The sequence below is a fragment of the Hetaerina americana genome, unplaced genomic scaffold (assembly GCF_022747635.1).
Source record: "Hetaerina americana unplaced genomic scaffold, ioHetAmer1.1.p SCAF_12, whole genome shotgun sequence".
NCBI classification, from domain to species: Eukaryota; Metazoa; Arthropoda; class Insecta; order Odonata; family Calopterygidae; genus Hetaerina; species Hetaerina americana.
This window is the reverse complement of record NW_027286292.1, coordinates 759,471-785,030: the sequence shown is the minus strand read 5'-3', so window position 1 is coordinate 785,030 and position 25,560 is coordinate 759,471. Positions and strand designations below refer to the sequence as shown.

The 25,560-nt window shown below is 36.1% G+C and overlaps 1 protein-coding gene across 1 annotated transcript; it reads right to left on the bottom strand.

Moving 5' to 3' along the window:
- Nucleotides 1-559: 559 nt before the first annotated feature.
- Nucleotides 560-25,229, bottom strand: LOC139685636 (WD repeat-containing protein 70). The gene is made up of 12 exons (XM_071582581.1): nucleotides 24,674-25,229; nucleotides 24,048-24,247; nucleotides 18,593-18,789; nucleotides 18,430-18,499; nucleotides 17,083-17,243; nucleotides 14,098-14,275; nucleotides 12,460-12,644; nucleotides 11,246-11,384; nucleotides 8,782-8,928; nucleotides 6,482-6,629; nucleotides 4,894-5,062; nucleotides 560-2,541 (listed from the first exon to the last, which is right to left on the bottom strand). The coding sequence occupies exons 1-12, from the start codon at nucleotides 25,047-25,049 to the stop codon at nucleotides 2,472-2,474; spliced, it is 2,040 nt and encodes a 679-aa protein (XP_071438682.1). The 5' UTR covers nucleotides 25,050-25,229; the 3' UTR covers nucleotides 560-2,471.
- Nucleotides 25,230-25,560: the final 331 nt, after the last annotated feature.

Genomic DNA, 25,560 nt, shown 5'->3' with positions numbered 1-25,560 from the left:
AAGGGACAATACATAGCGACCTTCATTAGCATTGGGTTGAGAAGAGGGCTATAGTTAAGCAATAGTAGGATTTTAAAACTAATAAATCCCCCTTCGGACCAATCACATGATGGCACAGTTAACCACATTACTTGAAATTCAAAGTTTTTATCGGCACAGCCCAGTCTATTAGAAAATGTAGCGCATGGAAATATAAATTTTAGTCTCAAAACATGGAAATGTAGAGCATCATTTTGCAGCTAACACTTCTCTCAAGGATACACTGAATGACAACCTCTTTGTTCTCTTAAACTTTTATCCACCTAGCATCATGGCCAAAGCCTAGATACTTCCCTCCCAGAAATCTGGAAGCTTTCTGAATTGAATTCCTCAAGGTTTCTCCCCAGCAAATGCACCTCAAAGATCAAGTAAAAATATACTCACGCGTCAATATCATTCAACATCATTTCACTAAATTGAGATTAAGGAAGGAGGTGAAAAAAACTTCACTTAAAAATACATACATCAAACATTTATTCCAAATAGTTTTAAATTCTTTTAAAAAAGACATTGGAGCAATTTCAACTGTAAAAATGACTAAATAACATGTTAAAATATATTGGAATGAAAACATTGATTCCAAACAGTCTTCTGACAGAATTAAATGCATAACTTTTAATAATATCATAATTTAACAAATATATCAAATATTAAATAGAAAGAAAAATACAAGTAAGCCATTACTTGACAATTACAAGGAAAAAAATCTGTGTTTCAAAACAAAAATTCCTCCAATTCATCGGTAACCAGTACTACTCTTAGATACAAGAGCTCAAGGGCATCATCAGCGCCATTGACCATTGAGAGTTGAATTATTTACACAGTGGTCAACTTTCTGTGACATGACAACATACTTTAATTCAACCCACTCATTATAACCTTTTCCAAAAAATTTAAACTTCAATATGAAACATGAATAGTTTATCCACATAGTATATGCAGTAAATCATGATCTGAGATACTATCGTGCAATTCTGTTCATTCTTTGCCAGTTAACATGAAAGACCTGCATTGCCATGCATATGCGAGGAAGCACCGGATGTTCTCAAACCATAATCCAGGGGGACACACACCCCAAGATAAGTTGCCAAAACAATGGACAAAAATCCAAGCAATAATCAAGTTTTTTTTTTGAACTGTTATAAGAATTTGAAATGCTAAATATTCGTAACATAATATTTAACTTAAGATCATAATTAAGATCAAAGCTTTTCAATTGACTGCATTCATTTCTTGGATGCTAGGTGCATTTTGTCTGGTCATTATGAGGATGCTAAGTACAGCAAAAATAAATATGATGAATCACTACTCCTGAGCATTACAAATAAAAGCAGCAGTAGTAATAACAGAGGAGTGAAACGCATGCATTTCTCTGTATCAATCAGAAAAATAATAGAAATATGTCACACTCCCTATGATCTGTCAGGTTTTCAACATATTTTTAACAATAGAGAAGAAAATAATAAGTTGTACCAAGGAAATGATACAAAAACAGGAGCCAAAGCAGGATTTGAAAAAGGGTCAAACAATTATTTACATTCTGCCCATATAGAGAGGTTTCCATTGAAATGAAATTAAGCACTGTCTAAAGGACAGGGGTGGTTTCAGTCAGAAATGTACATCATGGCTTCAAGTGGATGGCATAAGAGCCTCACCATCTGTCACCCATGGAGTAAAGCCTGGGGTAATCATGCAAGCATGATGAGCTAGCCATTGAAAATAATAAACAACACTTTTTATGTCTTATCAAAATGCAGTGGACAATTGTTGGCATGAAGTGGACAAGTGGTTAGGGCATTTCTTGACTTCATGCTTTCCTTGCTATCATGTACATTCCCTCTAAATCCTGGATCCAATCCATGTAAATAATTTAGTAAAATTTTGTTACCTCCTTTGTGCATTCGACAAAAACAAAAATTTAAAATATCTATAAGTCAAAAGACATTCCGGAGGTAAATTACTAAAAAATTTGTAAACAGATCCAAAAAGTTGTCCATGGGCAAGTAGATAATCCAAATCCAAAATATTAAACAAAATAATTGGCAAGAGAACAAAAATAAAAATTGTCCCACAAGCCCACTGCATCACTAGTTTACACTTATGAAATATCACAAGGTACACACTGAAAGCCACAAAAGAAATCCATAACCTGGCAACAATCCACCTTATTTTGTATACATTTGTGCCACATTAAGATGGTAAACATCAGGATGGTCAGAACTCCAAAAAAAAAGACAGAAGACAATTCTATATTAATCTAAAGAAGTTCAATATCCAACTCATACATAAAAACTATAATCCCATCTTGGATTAAAACCTGAAAAAACCAGGAAAAACTCTCTTAAGCAAGTGTAAATTGTGACCCTTTAAATCCATAAATTACATTATAAAATATTAATTAAGCTAAAATCTTAGTTTATCCCTTCTCAAATTCATGTTTTCTCTTCGCCCTTATCTGACTGATCTTGCCCATCACCTTGAAAGATAGTCTTCGGCTGAGTCCTGTAAAGAAAAAGTAATCCAGTGAACTAAAACAATAAATTCATATCACGTCCACAAATACAGCTAATGAATTACGCTTTATAAAAACTGTTCAAAATTTTTTGATAATCCATCCTTAAGATTCATCTCAGGCCAACATAAAAACCTATGCATGTAAAATATCAGCATTAGGTTAAACATTAAGAACAGCCATTAAGTTAAATTTAAGTTAAAAATTTTAGGGTATTGAAAAGTCCATTTCCTTCAGTAACTGAATAAAATCAAATTAAGGCAGGTCTGCAGTTGCTGCCAAATACAAGTTCATGTCTTTTGTCTTAAATTTTCACAAAAAACTGAATCATTGGCTTAAATTTGAGCTTAAGAAAAATACAATTTATTCTAGGTTGCTCATGTATAATCCGGCTGCTTCAAGATAAAATCTAGAAAAAATTCATTTTTCCTTAAATTACTTTAAGAAGCTAGATATTATTGGGGTTTGCTTCTCTTCAGGCAAATTCAGTATATACAATCTCATTGACTCAACCTGACTATTTTACTCAGGCATGATAAATTTTTCCATTGATCCATGCCTTGAAATATTCTATTCTCATTTCATTGACAAGATCATTTTCCTACTGGTATGCAGGTTATGGTGTTGAATAATATTATATATTTCTAAAACTTCCTCCTGCATTTTCCTACACCTTTTAGTAATTTCGCATGAATGTTGTCCACCCCCAGTGCCTTATTTGATTTCATCCCCCTTAATTCCCTTTTCATCTCATTGCCGAGTATGTTGGACCTAAGCTATCTTCATCTTCCTATGTCTAAATTTGTTGGCCTAAGTTCTTTACTAAGCAGTTCTTCTACATATTCCTTCCATCATTCTTGGATCTTTTCAGGTTCAACTAATATTTCTTGACTAATCTGATTATCCAAATAGATTTTCCCTCTTGTTTACGGACAGTGTTTCATCTTTCTTGTACAGCACACTTGTTCCTACCTTCCTCAGCAAATTTTGTTTTGCTTTTTGTTTTTGGATGGGAAGAAATGCCAGGAGATTGGATGCAAAGTTGGATGCTGTTTATGGGGACACTTCCCCATCTATGAAAAGTGTGCGAAGTAGCAGAGACCGTGGGTGTGTCAACCGAAACAGCAATTAATATTTTACATAATAAGTTGGCGATGAAAAAATTGTTGGCCTGATGGGTGCCGCGATTGCTCACGGTGGACAACAAGCTGATCCAGCTGTCAACTTCGACGCAGTGTTTGCAGCAATTTAAGCGAGATGCGAAGGTGGTTTTGCGTCGAGTTATCACTGTTGATGAAACCTGGATCCATCATTACACACAAGAAACTAAGGAACAATCAAAACAATGGATTTCTCCCGGTGAATCTGCTCCAAAGAAGGCGAAGATGGTCCGATCGGCCGGAAAGGTCATGGCGATGGTTTTTTGGGATGCAAATGGCGTCATTCTCATGGATTTTTTTAGGAAAAGGAAGAACGATCACTGGGAAATACTACAGAGTTCTATTGGACCGCTTTGATGAAAAATTGAAGGAGACATGGCCGCATTTGGCAAAAAAGAAGATGCTGTTTCACCACGATAATGCACCAGCACATTCATCCGGAGTTGTCGCTGCCAAACTGCATGAACTACGCTATGAATTGCTGCCGCACCCCCTGTATTCACCCGATCTGGCTCCCTGCGACTTTTTCTTATTCCCTAACATGAAGAAATGGCTCGCGGGAAAAAAATTTAGCTCAAACGAGGAAGTTATCGCCGAGACAGAGGTGTATTATGGAGAGTTCAACAAATCCTATTTTTTGGAGGGGTTAAAAAAATGGCCATAACGTTGGGAGAAGTGTATTTTTCTAAAAGGGGACCATGTTGAAAAATAAAAAAAATGTCTTTGAAAAAATGGTTTCTTCATTTCTAACACGGGTACTTATTCAACCGCCCTCGTAAAAAAACAATCAATTTACTCTGCAAACCATTTATACTTTTGAGGGTCTGTATTGATTTCATTGGTTTTATGCTTCATATCTGTATTGTCTTTAATGTGTGATAGTCATAACCGTCATTAAATTTTATTTAAATAGGCTCTTTAACCTGACAGAGGTTGAATTATCCCAAGACCACCCAACAAACCACCCACACTAAACGGTCTGGCTGCCCAGGTTAGCAAGGGTTTGTTATGCTTGTATTATGGGTGAGATCTGAAGGCATGGAGATGCTAGCAAGAAAATTGTACAGCCTGACACTCCATCTAACAGGCACTGATCTTAGGAATGACTCCAGGAAAACAATACAGGGGTTTCACTGTCTTAGACCAAGCACAAGTTACCAAAATCACATTCTCATTACTTACTTTGAATATGCTGGGGACACCCAATATGGATTATCCGCAGCCTCCTTGGCAAAGCGTAGAATTGCTTCACGTGGGTCCTGGTCATCTTCAACTCTCTTACTGAGACCAAGGTTACGTATGACAAATGAACTCAATGTGCCACCAGATGCCGCCACTCGACCACCTTGACCTTTAGAGAAAACAAAGGATAAGTGACAAACATGAAAAAAATTAACTATTGGGTTTTATAACAAGGTGATTTCTAAAACAAACACTTTGAAGTGTTTCAGGCCTATTTGGATAATAGCACACTAAATTAAAATGACATTACAAATATGTTGGCTTTGTTGCTAACATATTAGTATCATTCCCAGAGCTCAAGTAATTCAATTTCGTGCAGTTTAAAATGTCCAAAATCATATTCAGTCAGCTTATTTGTTATATATTTTAGAACTTGTACATGTTTCTAACATATTTTATTTTCAAGTTTTCTTCTGGAGCAACTTAAAATACAAAATATTAAACTCTTGGTGGCAAAACCAATGGACTAAGGGCTGTACCACTGCCGAAGCCAATGTCTACATGCAATAGTAGATAAGAATGCATTGCCCAACCACAAGCCAATGAAAAGCCACTTCACTCTACTATTTTGCACAAATACAAGTGGCGAATTGGAAATTAAACCCTTTCTAGTTTACCATTCATAAAGTCCACGTGCCTTCAAGAAGAGTTAAGCCCTCACAACAAATTACTTCCTTAAAGACCCTTACAACTACTCAATCAAACGTTGTCAAACAACAACAATGTCCCAAAATGGCTGAAATTTTGGCGAGTACCTTTCAATGCATGCACAAAAATATTTCCCTCCTTTTGTTGAGGGCTGCAATCATCATATTGAGGTTGGAGACTCCTCAGACAACCCCCGTACGTATAAAAAAATTAACAGATATAATATGAATCTAGATTCTGAATATATGAGCCGTTTATTTTGAAAGTCGCTTAAGTCTATACGTCAATTATGAATAGGGAATACAGAATGAACAGTGAATACAGAATACCAAGATGCTGGTAGTTTCAGATTTGCCAATTTAAGTTTGTGATACTCTATCAATGAAAGAAATAATTTTACTCATAGAAACATGCACAGTTTATCCTACATTCCAGATTGTTTGGAAAAATGCTGATTATTCCTGGCCCCCCTTTGAATCCCTAGCATGGCTCTTTCCCATTTTCCTGGCACCCCAGGGATTTGTCAATGCAATGAAATTTTTATTCCTGGCCCCCCTTTGAATCCCTAGCATGGCTCTTTCCCATTTTCCTGGCACCCCAGGGATTTGTCAATGCAATGAAATTTTTAAGGCTGGCACAAAAAATTTGCCATACAACAATATATTAGTTTAGTGTAAACATTTCCATTCCGATAAAATTAAAAGAAATCACAGCTTCTGTAAAATGTATTCCGTGGATTCTGGTTGGAATTTTGAAATATGCTACCGTTTATGCTTCTTCTTAGGTGGGGATTAGCAATCATTTTTAAAGGAGGAGGATATAATATTGTGAATTTCAATCTCACAAACATAAAATAGAAGAAAATTGAAACATTAAATACCTGCAGTTATGGGAAGGTCAGGTCGGTGAGACTTGGTAGGGTCTTGCCTGTCCTTTTCCATTTGCTTTCTCACTGACTTTGGTTTATCTTGGCGGAACATTGGCAATGCATGAGGCGTGATGATTTGCTGAGCGGCAACTACTTCAACCTGAATTTTTAAGAGAAGAAATTAACATTTAAAACAAAGAATAATAAACAATTGGCGGTAGAAAATTAAAAAAACCAAGAAAAAAAAATGAATGATAAAGAAATACATTTATATCAAAGATTATACAATTCAAAACTTTATGCTGGTGAAAGAGTTAAAGGATAAACTGGAACCTTTTGGAACATGTTCAAAAGATAACATACTTTATTTATGAAATAACACCTGAAAAAAATTTATATTTGAACACATTTCAGTCAGATTTCCACAGTGATTCAAGGTAAACCTTCAAAATATAATAAATTACAATGAATACAAGGATAAATAAAATCATACAGATATAGTGCATTATAAGGGAAATTTCAAAATTTCAACAATATCAAAGTTCCAAGAAACTGCGGGGGATGCCACAACAGTAACTTTCATCGGAGTCATCCCCTAATATGCATTTCAATGCAACAATTTCAAAGTGTAAAAATCCCTGTCAAGGCAAATAATTTTTACACTCATAAATTGTTGCATTGAATAACGAAGGTATTTCAGTTGCATTAAAAGAGTTAAAAAATATATGAGGGGTAATCCCTTTCTTTTGAATAACAATGTGTACTATTAATAAAGTACCAAAAACAAGGGCCTCATCATTCAGTAATAAATTACTCTAATAATTTAAAGTCAGCACATTGGAGAAGTTAAAAGTCAATAGAGATATATTTCATTCATATTAGGCATAACTGCTAAAATGCTAAGAGACATGAATAATTTCTGAGGGGTGAGGAAAACAAACTTGCATTGGATCCCTAATATCCCTTTATGGTTCCCTGAGGTTGATATCCTGCCACCATTCTGGCATACAGACTGCACCATTAATCAATGTCTGCAGAAAGGGAGAACCCAAGATTTTGGAGAGTCATCATAAAGAGGAATGGGGAAGTTGGATATGACGAGGACATCATAGAGACACCACTGAAAAATATCTGTCGCCACCGAGATTCGAACCCAGGCCCTCAGAGTGGGAAGCCAGTATGCTAGCCACCACACCAACTCGATTTCCGTGACCAATAGAAACAGCCTATTACTAGAATGCTTGCCTTTAATTCACGCTAGAATTAACAATATATGCTGTGGATATTTTAGTTGGATTTCAGAGGTTTAAGCAAAACTTCACTTCTGTGTCATGAGTCTGTAAGACCAAATTGATGGAGCCCTTTGCAATGTTTAAGAGAAAAGCATTGCATCATTCTGGGTCATTCGTGACAATAAAGAAAAAGCCATGACAACATGTAGTTGGGGAGCTGAAGAACTTGTTCTTGATCACAATTGGTCAGCCTGAAGATGTGCAGGAGCCATCTCTCATGCAGCGCTATGTTTATAAAATGCAAAGAGGGCAGAAACATCCCCAAATCTAAATGGAACTCTACAATGAGTTTCTGAAGTTTTTCAATTCAGCATGAACCAGCATTAAAATTCTGATTATTGTGAAAAGGGAGAATAGTTACCATCGCATTTGGCATTTTTTTATTTTGTAAAGTATTTTTGAAAGATCAATAAGCGCATCATCAGGAAATCACAACAGATAAGAAAAAGGTTATTTTTTATTTAAAGTATTGTTCACTATCCGCCTCTATCACAACTTTATGATCTCTTTATTTTCGGGTGAATAATATAATTTTAATTATTATAAAAATGATTGTTAAGCCACATTTTACATTTGAACGGCATGATTTCCACCCACAAAATGGTGTTCAAGAATGTAACCTCCTTGAGTTGATACTTTCGAGAGATGTTCACAACCAACATGGACAACATCACAGGGATCACCCACCCCAGCTTTCATTAAATCATGGAAAGCATTATTCATTATTAGCTGAGATTTGTTAATTCACTCTTACTTTGACATTGTTCAAACTCAATATAAACCGAGTCAATGCAAATCATAAGTTGCTGAATAAAAATAATGAAAAAGAGAGGAAAGTGAATTAAAATTCCATGCAGCAAGATGCATTCATTACCATGGAATGTTTATTGAAGCCCACGGAGGAAACCCAGTTATATTTATGTCTCACTTGGTTGCTTTCAATTTTAATGCAGTCTACAGAAAGTCAAAATCAAATTAACACAAAATATATTAATTGAGAATGTGAAGAGATTTATTTACCTGCTTGGATTTCTTTTTTGTTTTGGCCGCACACAATATAGCACCACGCTGACTCCGGCCTGGATCATAAAAAACTTTTACGATGCCATCTCCAGTGCCCACCATTATTTGGTCGAGTTTCGGATGCCAGAGTGTCCTTATCACATGCTGGAATAATGGTTGGGAGTAAAATTAGTCAAACCAAAACACCACTATGTTGCTTTGACACATGATGGTAGAGAGCTCACCTACTTTTAGACCCAAAAGCGCGTGAAATTCATACATTAGCATTGGGGGTCCGGAGTTCCTTTCCCTGTGGTTTCCCAGAATAATAGGTTGCTTGAAAAACACAATGCCCAACTCAAACTAAGAATCCCCGGAGGCACCACCTGGTATTGAACCTCGGCCCTCCAGTCAGCAGTCCAATACTCTGCCCACTGGAGCACAATGCTCACAAAGTAGTCATATACAATGTGTAATGTATTTTTGTTGTCTGACTTATTTGTACCTTGAGTATTTCCATTTTGCCACCTAATTGTTTTGTTTGGTGCCAATAAAGAGCAAGTGGCATCTAAGCATGACTGTCAACGAGCTAAGTCATTATATGATTATAATTGTTTTATTTTGATACTATACTAATTTGCACAGGGAATGTGACAAGAGTGATGAGTCACACCATCCTTAGGTAGTGGATCTTGTGTACTGAGGATGAATAACAGAATATGGCCTTTTCTGTAAAACCTTCAAAGCATTAATATATTAAAAACATAGCCCAGCTATGCCATGAGCAATCAAAATGAAAATAGGTTAATTGTAACATTAAAAGAAAACCTCAATTTTGGAAGGTATACACTAATCAATTATGTAGCCAAAAGCTTGTTCTTATCTATCTTCATCGAACTCTTACAGCATTACTAACAACTGAAACTCAATGGAATGTGTGTGTACTGTTTTAAAGATTAATTCAGGGCAATTTTCTTGGATACATTAACATCACCAAGCAAATCCAGTTTCAGATATAGCTCATTGGAATCCATTCATTAGGAATCAAGATACCAAAAAGTAGTTATTCCACACTTTTTATTTATTCATGACCCAAGTTTTCGCATAAACCTGACTAAGTTTCACATCAAAACCTAGGCCAATAATGAATAAAATTGGCATGAAAAAACCTTGTGTTTGTGCTTAAATTCAATATTTCTAATGTTATTTTAATAATTAGGTCAAATACCCCATGTCACATGGCAGGTCAAGGAGATGGTCTGAAAAAGGTCATAATAAAGGCAAACAAAAGATTTCATTGAAAAATCAGCACACATTGAAAATAAATATTGGGAAGCTCTAATATTAAAACAAAGTAGCAGTCAAACCACAGCTTCATTTAGTAAAAGCTTGTGTTGAGTATTTCAATGGCAAAAATAAAATATTACAATCATCCAGGCAGGTCGATGCCAAGAGTTTTATTAAAATATGTATTTAATTTCACTTATAGAAAACCATATTGCCCATAATACCTTTCATCTAACTCCATAATTAAAACCTCACCCTGAAACTACATACACTGGAGATTAAACAGCATCGACCTAACAGAGAGTCATAGTATCCATTTAATGCCATATCTGGTAGTTAAATCTTAGCAGTGGCACTATAGGTGTTCCATAATACCAGCTTCAAATCACATGCAATACAATTGCATCACAAGAGCTCTGATTTTTTTGAAAGCATTTTTTTATCATTTTTATAATCACTCCTCATAAAATCAACTACAATATACATGGGTGGTCTGAAAAGTTTCAGACTCAGAAAATTTCAGAAAAAATGTTTAGTATCTTTGTTAGGTCGGAAAGTTATCAGACCACCCTCGTAGCATGCAGCATTTTTTTGTTTTATCAAATAGAGTTAGTGTAAATTATTGGTCAAAACATCAGAAAAATCTATATTTACAATAATGAAATTATTAGTTAACATAGAAACTGGGATTGGTATAAAAATATAAATATAGTTATCCAAATAAAGAGAATAGAAACTACCTTTATATCAACAAAAATCATGCAAGTTTCTATTCTTCATGATTTCCTGAGATACTGAAAGACTTATTTTGGAGGCTTGAATTCGAGCCAATAGGTGATTTTCCAGAGTAAAATGCAACAAAACACATTTCCATCCTGGCCAACACAGATGACCCTATGAAAAGTAGTTAATCACCTACAGATATAAAATAATTTTGCATGCAATAACATTTTTCTACATCAACACTTGTATTTTAATCAAATTGGCAGTAGTGACAGATGTTAGCTTTCTATTAATTGATACGTTTTTATAATTCTTAATTCACAAAGAAAATAACTCAATGTTAATGATAGGCATACTCAACACATGCCCAACAAAAGATATTACGGGAAATGCTCCGTCAAACAACTGACACAAGGAATTGTTTGAGTGAGTGAACTCACAATATATGAGGTAACAAAATTTCTATACTCACAGAGTTGAATAAATCAATTTCGTTCACTTTTTCGAATGAGTTGCAATCAAAAAAGTGGAGCTTGCCATGACCTCCTTTCTCTGCAATGGATGTGCCAGTTAAGAGCATCGTATCATTTGGGCTAAACATGCAATTAGTTCTAAAATGAGGAAAGAAAGAGAAACATTAGTTAGCATAATTGAAAAAAATAAGAAATTTCTCATGCCCTTGACATTAGAAAAATATCAAGGGCATGGGAAATAAGATAAATGAACCTACTGTTACATTCAATTAATGACCTTAATCGGTATATCACCTATCATAATAATAAAATGAAAATTATTATCACTACTATCTGTAATCAGCTAGTACATGTAGGTATTTGCAAGGAAACAAGCAGCCAAATGGTAATGAGTCAATTCTCTTGTCTCTCCTAACAAAACACAACACAACATCCTACTCTACAAAAAGTCCCTCTTCATTTCTGTGTACTTCTTTCCTCCTTTCATCCCGTCTACCTTATACATTCCATTCCTTCCCTTTCCTTTCCTCGTTTGCCTAACATTCTCCTCTCTATCACAGTCTTCAACTTCCTGTCTCGCCTGTACAACACGGAAACATGGTCATTGAAGTAGGATGATATGCGTAGATTGAGGCTTTTTAAAGGTAGGTGAGGTGGATGGAGAAGGTGGAGTGGACAGAAAGGAAAACAAATAAGGAAGTGCTGGAGCGGAGAGGGAGATATCTAAAAGAGGCAGGAAAGGTGGACTCGGGCAATTTGAGTGCATTGGTACCTGGAAGGAATTAGAATGAAAGGCTGATGCAATGAAGAAGTAAGTGGATTGTTGGGAGAAATCAAAAGGAGTCAGGAAAAATGGATTCTGAACTCTCAGCAGTCAAATCACTTTTGTAAAAGCCTCTGCCAAATCATATTCCCATGGAAACCATCCTATCAAAGAAACTACCCAAGTACATACAAAGACCCATAATTATTTATATGTACGTGATAATCATAGTGAAAAATCACAATAAATATTCCTCTGAGGTCCATTTTCTATTGAATATTACAGATACTATTTATTGAAATTATTCATCCTTACCAGAGTGCATGAATGTCATGCACACAATAAGGCTTACCAGGTAAGCTTTCCCTTTGCCTACCAAATTACCTAACCTGTTTGATTACCACTGTGGTAGTATAATATACAACTACAAGAAACTGATATATTACTTACACAGGGTATCTACAAAAGAGGTCACTTGCGCAGTGCAGTGACTCTTTAGGCACACGGATGTCAAATAGTTTTAGGGTACAGTCAAGGCTTCTGCTTCCCAAAAGATAGCCACCATAAGAATAAGCAATGCTGGTTATATCTTCACCCGATTGGTGCGCACCCCTGATAATCATCGATGGTCTGATCTAAAAACAAAACACAAAGATTAGCACCAAAGCCTCAAGTATTATAAAGTTAACAACTTTTACCAAATTGCCAAAACCACAATTATATATATTTAAGGGCATACATATTTAGAGGTTAACTGATTAAGGAATTGAATGGAAAGTTTCATCCAACCAATTCCAAAGTTGTACAACAGTAATGATCAAACTCTCTAGATGGAAGTTCCAATGAAATTAAAGTTGGACAAGGAAATGGAACTACATAAAGGATAAGATGCAAGCCCTTATTCAGAAAAATCTAGAACATTTCTAGGATCTCCAGTTACAGCATACACACAATATTATTGTACAAAAGTTATTTTTGATCAACCAAAATAAAATTTATTTTGCACTTGTTAAACATGATAAAATTTGATTCTAACTAATTAGACTCTTTACTGACCTCAGGTACTTTCATTTTCTAGATACCTTTGGTGATCAGTGATTATCTTTTTCAATTACCATTAGCCCACTTATATTTTAGGAGACAAAAACTATGAGATATTCTTCAGCAATTTGCTATACATAATATTTAGATTAAACCCTCAGTAATCTGGAATTGTGCATAATCAGAGCAGTCTGGACATTGTCAACTGTTATTTTCAATCATTTTCACAGAAATTATCTAAACTTTCTGATCAACATTTTCAAGGCAAAATGCCATTATTGATCTATAGTATCCTGTGGGTCTATACTATGACCTGTGATATCACTTAATGATTTTCAACTACTTCAAAGATGATCATGATTTTCTACTGTTATAAGTTTGATAATTTTATCCTCATTGCCATTATGCGATATTTCCTCGTCCACTAGCAAAATTTAATAACCCATAAGTTTCACAATGGATTATAAAATAGTCACAAAACAGTCATAGTCTATTAATCTTAAAATAGCTCAATGTATACGTATGGCCACTTTAGATTCAGGCATCTGTAACTACTACTTCTTGCATCACAAAAGCATGACATCTTCCATGGTATATTCCAGTATGCTGTAGGTGGAAGTGTTGCTGATTAGGAGTTCCCAAAATGATAGTATACATTGCCTAGAGCATACTTGAGGCCTTCCTCATGGACACACCAATTTATTGTTTACCACAATGATATGCACCTAGGAGGCCTGAGATTTGGAATGACTTTTGTTCAGGAGTATAATCAAAGTCTTCATGTTTTCTCATCAGATTTTGTCACTTGAAAGGCATTCTACCAATTTTAAATGGTGGGAGAGCTGACTCGGACCCCAAACTATCTTGCTTACCCTTTATCTCGCAGAAAGCCCCAAAAACATATATAGGCAATAATACCAAGGTATGGACTTCTGGAGAACTTTTATTATTGTAATTTTTAGCGTGTTCAAATAGTATCAAGGGAAAAAAACACCAAAAAATATTGGAGAACATGGAAAAACAAATGATTTTGAGGTGAATACTTACACATGGTCTCCTCATGTCCCAAAATTGAATGGAGCCGTCTCGGCAGGCAAGGGATACACATTTCCCATCTCTGCTGTAAGTGCAAGTTGTCGGTACAGATTTTAACCCATTGTGAGTGCGGGTTTTCATGATACTTTTATGGGAATGTGGTTGGTCAGTGACCCACAACCTGCAAGTTCTGTAAAAATAATAAAATAAACAGCCAATCATTAAAGAATATGGGCATTTTAAAATTGTCATTTCATTCAATTAGCACCCAAAAAGAAAGGGAGACTGAAGTTAAAAAATACCACAAATAATCACATGGTATGACAGTGATGGGTATCTGACGAATTTTTTCAACCTTTTTGATTTACCCACCAGTTGGTTGACAGCAATAAATGTGTCATACATGCTGATGATGTGAGCATCATGACTTCTGGCAATTTGATGAATAGATTACAGGATTCTGGTTAACTTGGGATAAAGGCAATTTATGACAGGTGCTGAAGTCATGTCATGGTCCTTAACAATATTAAAACACATTTTCTCCAAGGCAGTGTATAACTAACAATGTTGACTTACAGAGTAATATGTGTGATATCATGGTTGTAGAAAATTTAAATTTTTTTAGGGGTACACGTCGACCAACATCTTAAGTGGGATGGACATATCTCCCAGGTATGTAAGAAAATTAATTCAGTTTAATATCAGATATCAGTTTCAAAACAGACTAAGTTTAGATGTCCTAAAAATGTTATATTATGGCTTGTTTTACTCTGTAACTTCTGAGGGAGTTTTTAATCTGGAGACCATTACCCTGGTTTAATTAACTGTTGTTAGGGCAGAGAAAAATGGTAAGACACATATGCAATCATCCTCATTGTACACAATGCCAACCTCTTTTTAAATGTCTGAGTATATGCACTGCACCTTGTATGTATGTCTATCATGCAGTGACTTATGCTGAGAAAAATAAGAGTGATTTTAAAATCAAAAATAATCATCACTCTCACAATACGAGAAGATGTAAAGATGTACATGTAAAAACGTCAAACCTGTCGATGGTAGCTAACGGACCAACATCAATGTGCACACAATGGTTTAAAAATCTGCCTAGCTATTCAAAAAATGAGTCTAGGATTTCACTATTCAAGAATAATCTATTTGCATATCTGGTAGATGATTGTTATCATAGTGTAAATGAATGTTTATGTAAAACTTTAAGTTACATTAGTTTCCTGACATAATTGTATTTAGCATATTTATTTGGGAATTCTGTGACCTATAGCCCATTGACACGCCCTGTCATGTATTCTCAATGCTGTACAGTGCCTGCTGGACAAATAAATATATTTTATTAGATGTGCAACTTTGCACAAGCTACAACTTCCCATCCAAACTTACACTATCATGGAAGAAAAAGCCAAACTGGCAAGAGAGGTATTTCGTTTGCAGCAATAGTGAGGATGACAAGAGATTTTCCATTTATATTCATCGAAGACATAATTGCATCACTGCTGATTTCTCTGCATTCATGATTTGTGAACTCTTTTGAATAATCAACTAGCCGTATAGTCAGATTAAATTTTATAGAATGGCGAATGGAATCAATAATTTGAACATGGAAACCATATGTCTACCAAAGTCTTAAATTGCAACTGTGTTTATTGATAAAAATGTGGAAAATATATAGCAAAACTTATGAGACTGGTCCAGAAAGTAACCTCTTGTTTTTGTGTACCATGAGAATTAGTGGAGCGAGCCGAACGGTCTCTGTATTGATGCGCACGGTAGGTCTGTATTCCTCAAGCTGAAGTGGCCGGAGAGTGGAGCCACTTGCCATTTCAAAACAGCAAGTTAAAGTGAACACTAGAATTGAAATTCCTGGCAAATGTGAAGCCTGTTCCATGATAAGGGTTTTACTGATTAAAAACTCCCAAGCTGCTGACATTCCTTGGGAAATTTGTCCTCTGAACGGGCCAAATGCAATAAGTGACAACAGTTGTGCATCAGTGCAGTCGTTTAAGGGTGAACATAAATGCCAATGATGATGACACAAGTGGGCGCCATCTGTGGTGAACAATGAATCACACCTGAATATTGACAAAAAGCTCGTGAAAACCATTGTTTTACAATAAACGAAATCTTGAGCAGGTTTTCCACAGATTTATACGTCTCTGCTGCAAGGAAACACAACTGACAGGTTAGACTACTATATGTTTTGTGCTCGTCTCAACAATAAACTTCAAGATGCCATTGGCTGCTCTATCAGGCTGTGATCTCATTTTATGCTGAAGGAATTTGAAAAATAGTTCAGAGATATGAAAAATGTTTAAATCTGTTAGGCAAATATGATAAATAGATAGATAGATAGAGTTCTTTATTTGGGCGAAATTGAGACCTAATGGTCCCTTCTTCCATTTAACTCATAACCATAAAATACCATACACATAAAATAGTAGAGATAAGTAGTTTTGAGATGAAAATACATTTTTATCTATTCCAGTATATTTTACAGCATAACGGAGGTTCCTTTCTGGACAGAAATCACCTATCATTTTCAATTATGCGACATCACTGAAAAATTATTCTTAAGAAATTATACTACCTATCTCTATATTCTTATGGAGAAACTATTACACGAAGTACATTAATCATTAGAGCAGCAACCCTAAGCCCCCTACTTGGAACCACTTGCTTGATTTGCCCAGATTATGTGGGAGTCCGGCCAACCTGTGTTGAGATCACAGTCAGTTTACCATGTATGAATTCAAATTTTTTGCAATACAAATAAAAAATAAGAGTAATATGACATCTGCAACTATCATCCAAAAGCCAGGTGACACGGTGGTATAAGAGGCAGAGCATCAGGTCATGAACCAGGGGGAACCTAACTGAAAAGCTCATTCAATTTCCTCTTTTTCAATTCAACTCAGAAAACAAGATTTCTTTTGAACAAGATTTCATCAGCATACTACGTGATGTTAATACAATATGGCTTACCCATCAATGCTACAAGTGATGAATTCCTCCTTCACTCGAGGGTTCCATGCCCCACAGTTCAATGCACCAATATGTCCTTTAGTACGAGCCATGTCTGTTATATACTGATCTCCTTTGGCACACTGGGCTACTTCCAGACCATCACGATCCAAAACACTAGCCTAGAAAATCAATATAGGTTAACAAAATCATCAGAAACAAATCCACACAGGAAACAGAGGAATACAGATTACTAAAAAACCAAGATTTCATTTCAAATACACACCATAATGTTAGTTTCTAAAATATTATATCCTAGTTTAGGATAACCACACCAATAGGGCTGTCATGCTGATGTGCTAAACAAATAGACTGGTCCCACCCTACAAGACTGATTTATAACCCATTAAAATACATGTATTCCAAAAATTAAATGTTTCCCTTCATCACTCAGTAGTCTCGGATCCAAGTGTATTTACACCAAAATGTTTAAAACAGACAAAAAACATTTAAAAGATTATGGAACCCATGCTGGCAGTGTTTGCCCAACATCCATCTCAAGGAAACCATTCCCAGCACAAGATAAAAGTAACTGCGGCATTGCAGTGAGGAGTAAAAGTAATGAGGGATGCAAGGCCAATTTGCTTTAGGAGTAACACTATTTGATTCTAGGTCGGAAATAGGGAATGTGCATTACTATTTAAGACTTCTGCACTACTATTAGCCCTTCCTACCTATGGCTCTCTCCTGAAACAGGACAAACCACTGAACAGCAATATTATAGGCAATCCCAACACACTATTAATGACAACTGATCAGCTAACTGTATTTGCAGACTCCATTTCTTATACACAGATTCTTTTCATCCGTCAATCAAAAGACCCCTGGCGGCAAAGTTTAGCAGACTGCCTTAAATTAGGGTATTGACTTCATATCAGGCAGATATGGTACACCAAGAAATATTTGCTTTCGTTTTTGATGGCCCAGACACAAACAGCACTCTTGGGCTGAGGATGGGATATTTTCCAATGTTGAGGAAGGGCAGGAGAGAAGTTAACAAGCTGTTAATTTGAACAATTCACAGAGGGGAAACTCATGTGATGGGTATCAGAATGCCAAAAAGCAAACTCAAGCAATGGAGCTTAATATGCATAGGGGCATGGGGACTTGAGTGACCAAATCATAAACAGATAATTGGTCACTCATGACATGCATAAATGTGAAAAATGTAATGGACAAAAAGGTAGTTTTCAATTCCTTTAATCTAACCCTACAAACGAGACCACTTCAGCAAATATTACTGCAACAATTATACAGCATATTATGACTTTAAATCAGGATTTGGAGTTTTGGAGATTAACTACTCACCTGAGCACTTCCAGATATAACTAATATATGATCACCAGTCATAGAATACTGCAAAACCTTAATGGGATGGCTAAAACATAAAAGTAAAAATCATTATTAATAACATGAAATTCATCTAATTCATCAAATAACAGCACCATTAATAATTTAAAATGATAATTACTTGTCACAGGGCTGCATAGTACGAAAACTTTGAAGCGATGCATCCATCCCAGCAAAATCCCAAAATCTAACCTCATAGTCTATGGAGCCAGTAGCCAGGCGAGCACCAGCAGGATCTGATGCCAAAGCAAGCACAGCTTTGTGTCCATGGTGAAGAGTTACATTCTCTTTCATCGGAATCCAACTGGATGGAGGTTCCTAGATAAGATGATAATATCATGATATTATGGTATGTAACTTTCAGTTTACAGTTTTGCAAAACACCAATGTACATGCTAAAAATTTATGTTTTTTTTTGCTTTGATGAGTGTATATAAATTACAACTGAAACTCTCCTCTTAAAAATTTCCAACATTCTAGCCTACATTACAACATTGTTATTTGCGCACCCAATAACTTGACTCTTATCGCTAAAATTTCTCCAATAATCAGCTTTACATAATACTTGAAAGGGTTTTGTAAATCACCGGAGCAAATTAAACCCTACGAATAAAAATAATATTTGTCAACAAAGAGTAAAGAAGTGACATTTCAATACTTTTCCCAAATTTCCAGATGTAGTTAAAGTTGGTTAGAACATCCTCTGGCCAGAGAGTAACAATCTTTTATAATCATTCCTCAAACATTGCAAAGGGATCATGAATCCAAACAATGAGTTAAACCAAAGAATTTAAAAAATGAAAAACTGATTGTTTTTTTCTAATACCAGGTAATTCGCCGAGACAATACTATGGAAATATAAATGTAATTTGAATGCTACCTTGTACGAGAAGGGAACCCAAAAATAACAGGAATGTTGTAATAGATTCTTTAGTTCTCAATATATTTAAATTAAATTTTGTCTACCTTCAAATTATTCCCCATTGACCAAAATGCACTTCTCCAAACGATGCTTCTATTGTTTGAAACATTTTTGGAATTCATTTATCAAGATGTCCTTTAGGCATTCTAGCGATTTTTGTTTTACCTCTTCCACTGTGTCAAAACGCTTTCCTTTCATGCCCCTTTTGAGCCTGGGGAACAAAAAGAAGTCACAGGGAGCTAAATCCGGTGAGTAAGGGGGTTAATTGATGCCATGCTGTTTTTTTGCCAAAAACTGCATCACAGAGAGGCGGTATGAGCCGGCACGTTATCATGATGGAAGAACCAGTCGTTTGTGGGCCAAAGATTTGCTCTAGAATCCTCTGAATCGAACTCCATGACACTCCAAACATCTCACAGAGTTGATCAATGGTTCTGCGACAGTCTTCACAAATGAGGGCACTGATTTTGTCGACGTTTTCATCAGTTCTTGACGTTGAAGGGCGGCCTAAATGGAGTTGGTCTTCAATTCACATTTCACCATTTTTAAAATGTTTAAACCACTGGTATAGACCCTGGTTTTGCTTAGGGTAGCTTTCCCATTACCAGTCTTAAGCATTACAATAGTTTCCGCAGCCGATTTCCCCAACAGGAAACAAAATTTCACTGCAGTGTGTTGCTCTTGATAACCCACCATCACGTTTTTTGCCGAAATGAAAAAAATATGTATTATTGAAACAGCTATCACGGATGGACTGATCCAGTCACAGCAACGGAGCTGCGTATACTGATGCAGGTGGTGTGATCCTGACGCACGACCGGACGAACAAAGGCTTCCCCCACTCTCACTCCACACCGCAGCCCAATTCCTGTTACTTTTGGGTCCCCCCTTGTATGATGGCAGTTTGAGCAGGGAAAACACTCGGAGGTAATGACAACATTTTAGAATCAATGAGGAAGAAAATAAATACTATGAAATAACTCAACAACCTTGCAGAAAAATAAAGAGATAATTCAGCAAAGAGTGAAGCGCTTCCTGAAATAAAACAATAATGGTCCCTGGCATGACACCAGCTCTTGATACAAGAACTTAGTCAATATTTACTCTGGAATTCTGTTTAAAAGTAGTAAAAACTGAAACATATGATATTCAAAATTTTCGTTCATATTTTTATAATTAGAAGGATATATTAAACCATGGATTATGGATGACATAATTAGAAAGATGGATGAGAGAAGGAAATGGAGTAATATAAATACAGATATAGGCAGAAGGAAGCACAGAGACGGGTCACAAACAAAGCAAAAGAAGCATGGTGGAAGATGCAGTGGAGTGCATGGAAAGTTTACAGAGGAAGAATGAAATTGGTGCGCAATACAAGAAGGTTAAAACACTATTGGGAGGTGAGAAGGGAAAATCTCTGTCAACAGTTAGAGATAAGTCAGGCAAAATAAAATTTGATACCGAAAAGATCCAAAAAAGATGGAAGGAATATGTAGAGGAACTATACTGGAAAAACAATAAGCCAGCAAGGTTAGACATGGAAAGAGAATACGACGTAGATGAAGATAGCTTACTCCTACTCAAAGGTGAGATAAAAAGGGAATTGAGGAAATTGAAACCAAATGAAGCTACGGGGTGGACAACATTCCTGCGGAGTTACTTAAAGGTGCACGAAAATGATGGAGTAAGAGTCTATACGGACTAATTTGCAGCATTTGTGAGAAAAGAATCTGGCTGGAAGACTTTGTGAGATCAGTGTTTTTCCTATTGTGAAAAAGATAAAGGCTATGTCATGTGAGGACTACAGAACAATTAGTTTGATTCCACACACAGCTTAAGTGGTTCTCAAGATCATCAACAAGGGAATGGAGAGCATGATAAATGACTACTTAGGGTAGGACCAGTTTGGGTTCAGGAAGAGGAGAGGCATATGTGATGCCATTTCAGTAATGAGGTCACTAATGGAGAGTAATATAGAATACAATCAGGGTGTATTCACTTGTTTCTTAGATTTCAAAAAGAGTGAATAAAGAAAATATACATTGCAGGAAATTGGAATAGATTAGAGGGACAGGAGACCATTCAGTAACCTGCACATGTCTCAGAATGCTCAAATGTGAGTGGGGATGGTGAGTCTGGAAGGGCATTGTTAGGGAGAGGAGTAAGGCACGGCTGGCCATTATCACCTGTGCTGTTCAACGATATGTGGAAGACATGATTAAAGAGGAATGGGAAGAACTGGCGATTAGAATTAAAGGCAGCGGGGAATTCATTAAATCAGTTAGGTTGGCTGACGATCAGTATTTACTTCGTAAGTCAGCCCAGGGGTGGCAAACATTGCTGAGTGATTGGAAATCCAGCGAGATAGAAATGGATTAGAATTAATGAAAATAAAACACAGGTTATGTGATTTTCGAGAAAGAGAAATGTTAAGCTAATCGTTAAAATAGGAGGGCAAAAAGTCAGGCAGGTGTTGTATCTTGGAAGCGCTTTGGAAAAAATGCTCAAAGAAGTAAAACTTAAGGAGCAGAATTGCACTAGGCACGGAAGCTTTCACAAGGAAAGAATAGATGATAAGGACATTGACTAAGGGTATTAAAAAAGCCCAGTCAAAGCCATTCATGGACATACAGTTAAGTAGTTGTAGTAGTACATACAGCACAGTAGTGCGGAAAAATGGTAATTGAAAGACAATAGGTTTAGCTTGGAGGTTTTTTAAATGTGGGTGTAAAGATGGAGAAGACAGAAAGGAAAACAAATGAATTAGAGCTAGGTAAGGTGGGTGAGGAGAGGGGATCGCTGGGAGAAATCATAAGGAGATAAAAAAATGGATACAGAGCATATTGATCGGCATTGGGATATTGAAGACTCCGATAGAGGGGAAAATGTTAGGCAAATGAGGAAAGGGCAGGAATAGGATAGGGATGTTGGATGGTATGAAGAAGTTATACGGACATGAAGAGTGGCTTTTTTTAGAGTTAACTGTTGGATCATGTGAGCACATAAAACATAACTTCTTTGAACCTAAATAAACCATTTCTGGTGTGATATTGTGGAATGGCATTTTAATAGAAAAATACCAACTTTCTACATAGACAATCAATATTTAAGGGCTACTAAGGGGTAAAAAAATACTACAATGGCCTTCAGATTAGTTTTCCCAAAAATTATTTGAGTGCCAGAGGATATTAAGGTTCCTACATATCATAATTTTATACAACATTATAGAACAGTAGCGATATAATTAATTTTAAAATATAGCCCATAGCTATGATGCCTCTCTAAAGAAAACACTAACATTCAATTTTCAACCCATCGGGTCAATGGGCATTGAGTAGTGTAGAGTTTCACTTGCTAAAGATAGACCTAGTAAAACATTCTTAACACTTCCTCTGTTCACCCTATCACATCCACTCCACACAGATTACCACCTTCTTTTCGCGGTGCCCATTGCCGAGAGCAATGCCAGCAGTAAACTAGTTTGTAGCTTTGCCTCGAGCGACTGCAACCAGGGTCTAACCAGAAGCAATGGCTGAATTAAGCCGGGCATCTTTCTGCCTGTGTGGAAAGCAATGGGAAACTATCGCACTACAATTCCCTAGAAGGTCATGCTATGATATGAAACTCTATACACAAAGTTTCAGAGGTAAACACATCTACAGGAGGGGAATATAATTAAGCCAAGTACCATAAGAGATACAAGAGAGGAAGTAAAAATTAAGCAGTGGAGAGGCAAGGATAAGAATAGGAACATGGAATGTCATTACGCTACTTCAGGAAGGCAAGTTAGAAAATTCAAAGCAAGAAATGGTGGAAAATTGACTAGATATTCTTAAAATGAGTGAATTGAGATGGGGGTGTAGTGGAGAGTATAGGCTCTATTTAAGTGAAGGAATAATTGGTGCAAAGGCTAGAATGATGAAAGGAAAATGGATGAAGGATCAATGATTGAGGTAGGGTATATGAATGAAAGGATAATGATGTTAAGAGTAAAAATAGGCAAAGACCTTGTGATTATGCAAGTATACATAACAAACTACCCAACACTAAAGAAGAAATGGAAGCGTATTACGAGAGGAGAGAACCAAACAATGCAAAGGAAAGACGGAAGGCTTGAATTAAGGCAGTAATGGGAGACTTCAATAAAGTTGTGAGGTGAAGAGAGTACGACAGTATCAGTGGAAAAGTTGTAAGTCGAAGGGGATCAGAACTGTGCACCTGAGACATGGGATACCATCAAAAACAGCATGAAAGAAGCAGCAAAAGAGGCAGCTCATGTGAAGAACAGGAAAAATATTAGTATTGATAAAATACAAAATTGAGAAAAGAGGCAGAGCAAATGTAAGCACAGAAGAATGTAGAGGAGAATATAAGAGATCATAATGCAAACAATGAATGCCAGTTTTCTCCTTACATTTTTTCTCTGAGAGTTTAATTGTATTAAATGAACCCATACATATATGATTTAATTTTTAAACTTCGCAACCATTATTTTCGATGTTCAGGAAGAATGTGCAATTTTCTCATAAACTTAGACACCCTGAAAAACTGATAGATAAGATTATTTTCGGCCGAAATATAAAGAATTAAGATATACGTAAACAGTATCCTACAGATAACATACTAATGTTATGATACATTAGAAACTTACGTAGTTGTCCTCATCGCTAAGATCACTGGCCTCATCATACCCAGCGTCTCCGTCAGACGAGGAAGGAGCTTCTCCAACACAACTTTCAGTTACACCATTGAGTTCTCCTTTCAACTTTGTTTCTTCAGGGGAATCTGACAGCACATTTAATTCGGAACATTGATTTACTATCTTTCCACTGGCGCCCGGATTGGCTTTATCTGTAACAACATTAATATATTTAATGTTACTTACAACATAAAAACTTACGTAATAGGAGGCCGTATATAGTAATTCACTTCTGTTTGTGAAATTCTATTCCTATCTTCTAAGGATGGAAAATGGATTTTTACTGTTGAAACGTCAACTACTATTCAATAACTGACGTCAGAAACCATTTTATGGCAATCGAGCACTCCATGTTCTCACAAGTTATTGTGACTTTTTGACAAAAATGTTAGGTTGACCTTAACGTATTGCGATGAACGTGGAGCATTAAAACGTTACGTTATTGCTTGGATAAAGTTAATTCATACAAAATATGTCACTGAAATTTACAACTTGTAAGAGGGAAGGAGGGTAGATCTCTAAAATCAAACTCTAAGCTATAACCCAGCAATCCAAATTTGATTAAAGACAGTACTTACTTCCGGAATATTGTTGACCAGATATTCTAGCTTTCTCGAACATTTCTTGTACATCAAAACTCTTGGCCTTTTTACTTGAACTCGGTCCATTAATGTCAGCCTGGTCACCTTGCCCCACAATGTGATTTAATGCTAGGGGTCGTTTGCCTAAAATACCATTACCGTGCCAATCTCCCGAAGACATATCTATATGTGGTTTCTTGAATTGGACGTTGTCAAATAATTCACCATTGTCAACCTTTCGCTTCCCAAAAGTTCCAAACCCTACAGTAGGACTAGAATTTTCCAACCCATTCTCTTCTTTCAAGCTAATATCACTTTCTAAGGATAAGGGTATTTTCCCAAATATTATCGGTTTACGAACACTGCCATTCATTTTGTCTAATTTAATGACTAGGTCAGGGCAATCACTAATTTTCACAAATTAGAAGAACCGGTGAATACAATTTCCAGCATCTAACGAATGACGTATGGGTGCAGCTATCAACTTCTTCATTAAATTAATGAATGACTACTCGAAACGACGCTTCAACGGCCACAACAACGGCCTAACCCAACATTGCTAACCTTCGTATCAATATTTAGACTTCGATATCCATTGGTGATATCTCGCATTATGAGGTCGTCGAGGTATATATCGATATATTTGATTAGATATGTAATTCAAAGTTTGCCTTTGTGTTTTGCTATGCCATGTTGTAAATAAAATTGTGCAATAAAGAACTATTCTTTAAATGGAGAGGCAGTCGTTTCAGCTCCGAAATAGCAGGACAATTGACGAAAGATTAAACCTATTAAAGGAGTAAGTAATGTTCTCAGTTCCATTCATGGTCGATTGGAGCTGCCATCGCTGTGTTGTCATTATTAAGCGCGTAAGTATAAAATAT

Excerpts from the sequence above, each read along its gene's own strand:
- LOC139685636 (XM_071582581.1), bottom strand. The coding sequence starts at position 25,049 with ATGAATGGCAGTGTTCGTAAACCGATAATATTTGGGAAAATACCCTTA. Across the intron at positions 14,276-17,082 it reads ATCACTTGTAGCATTGATGG|AACTTGCAGGTTGTGGGTCA; the intron begins GTAAGCCATATT and ends TTATTTTTACAG. Across the intron at positions 6,630-8,781 it reads CAAAAAAGAAATCCAAGCAG|GTTGAAGTAGTTGCCGCTCA; the intron begins GTAAATAAATCT and ends TTAAAAATTCAG.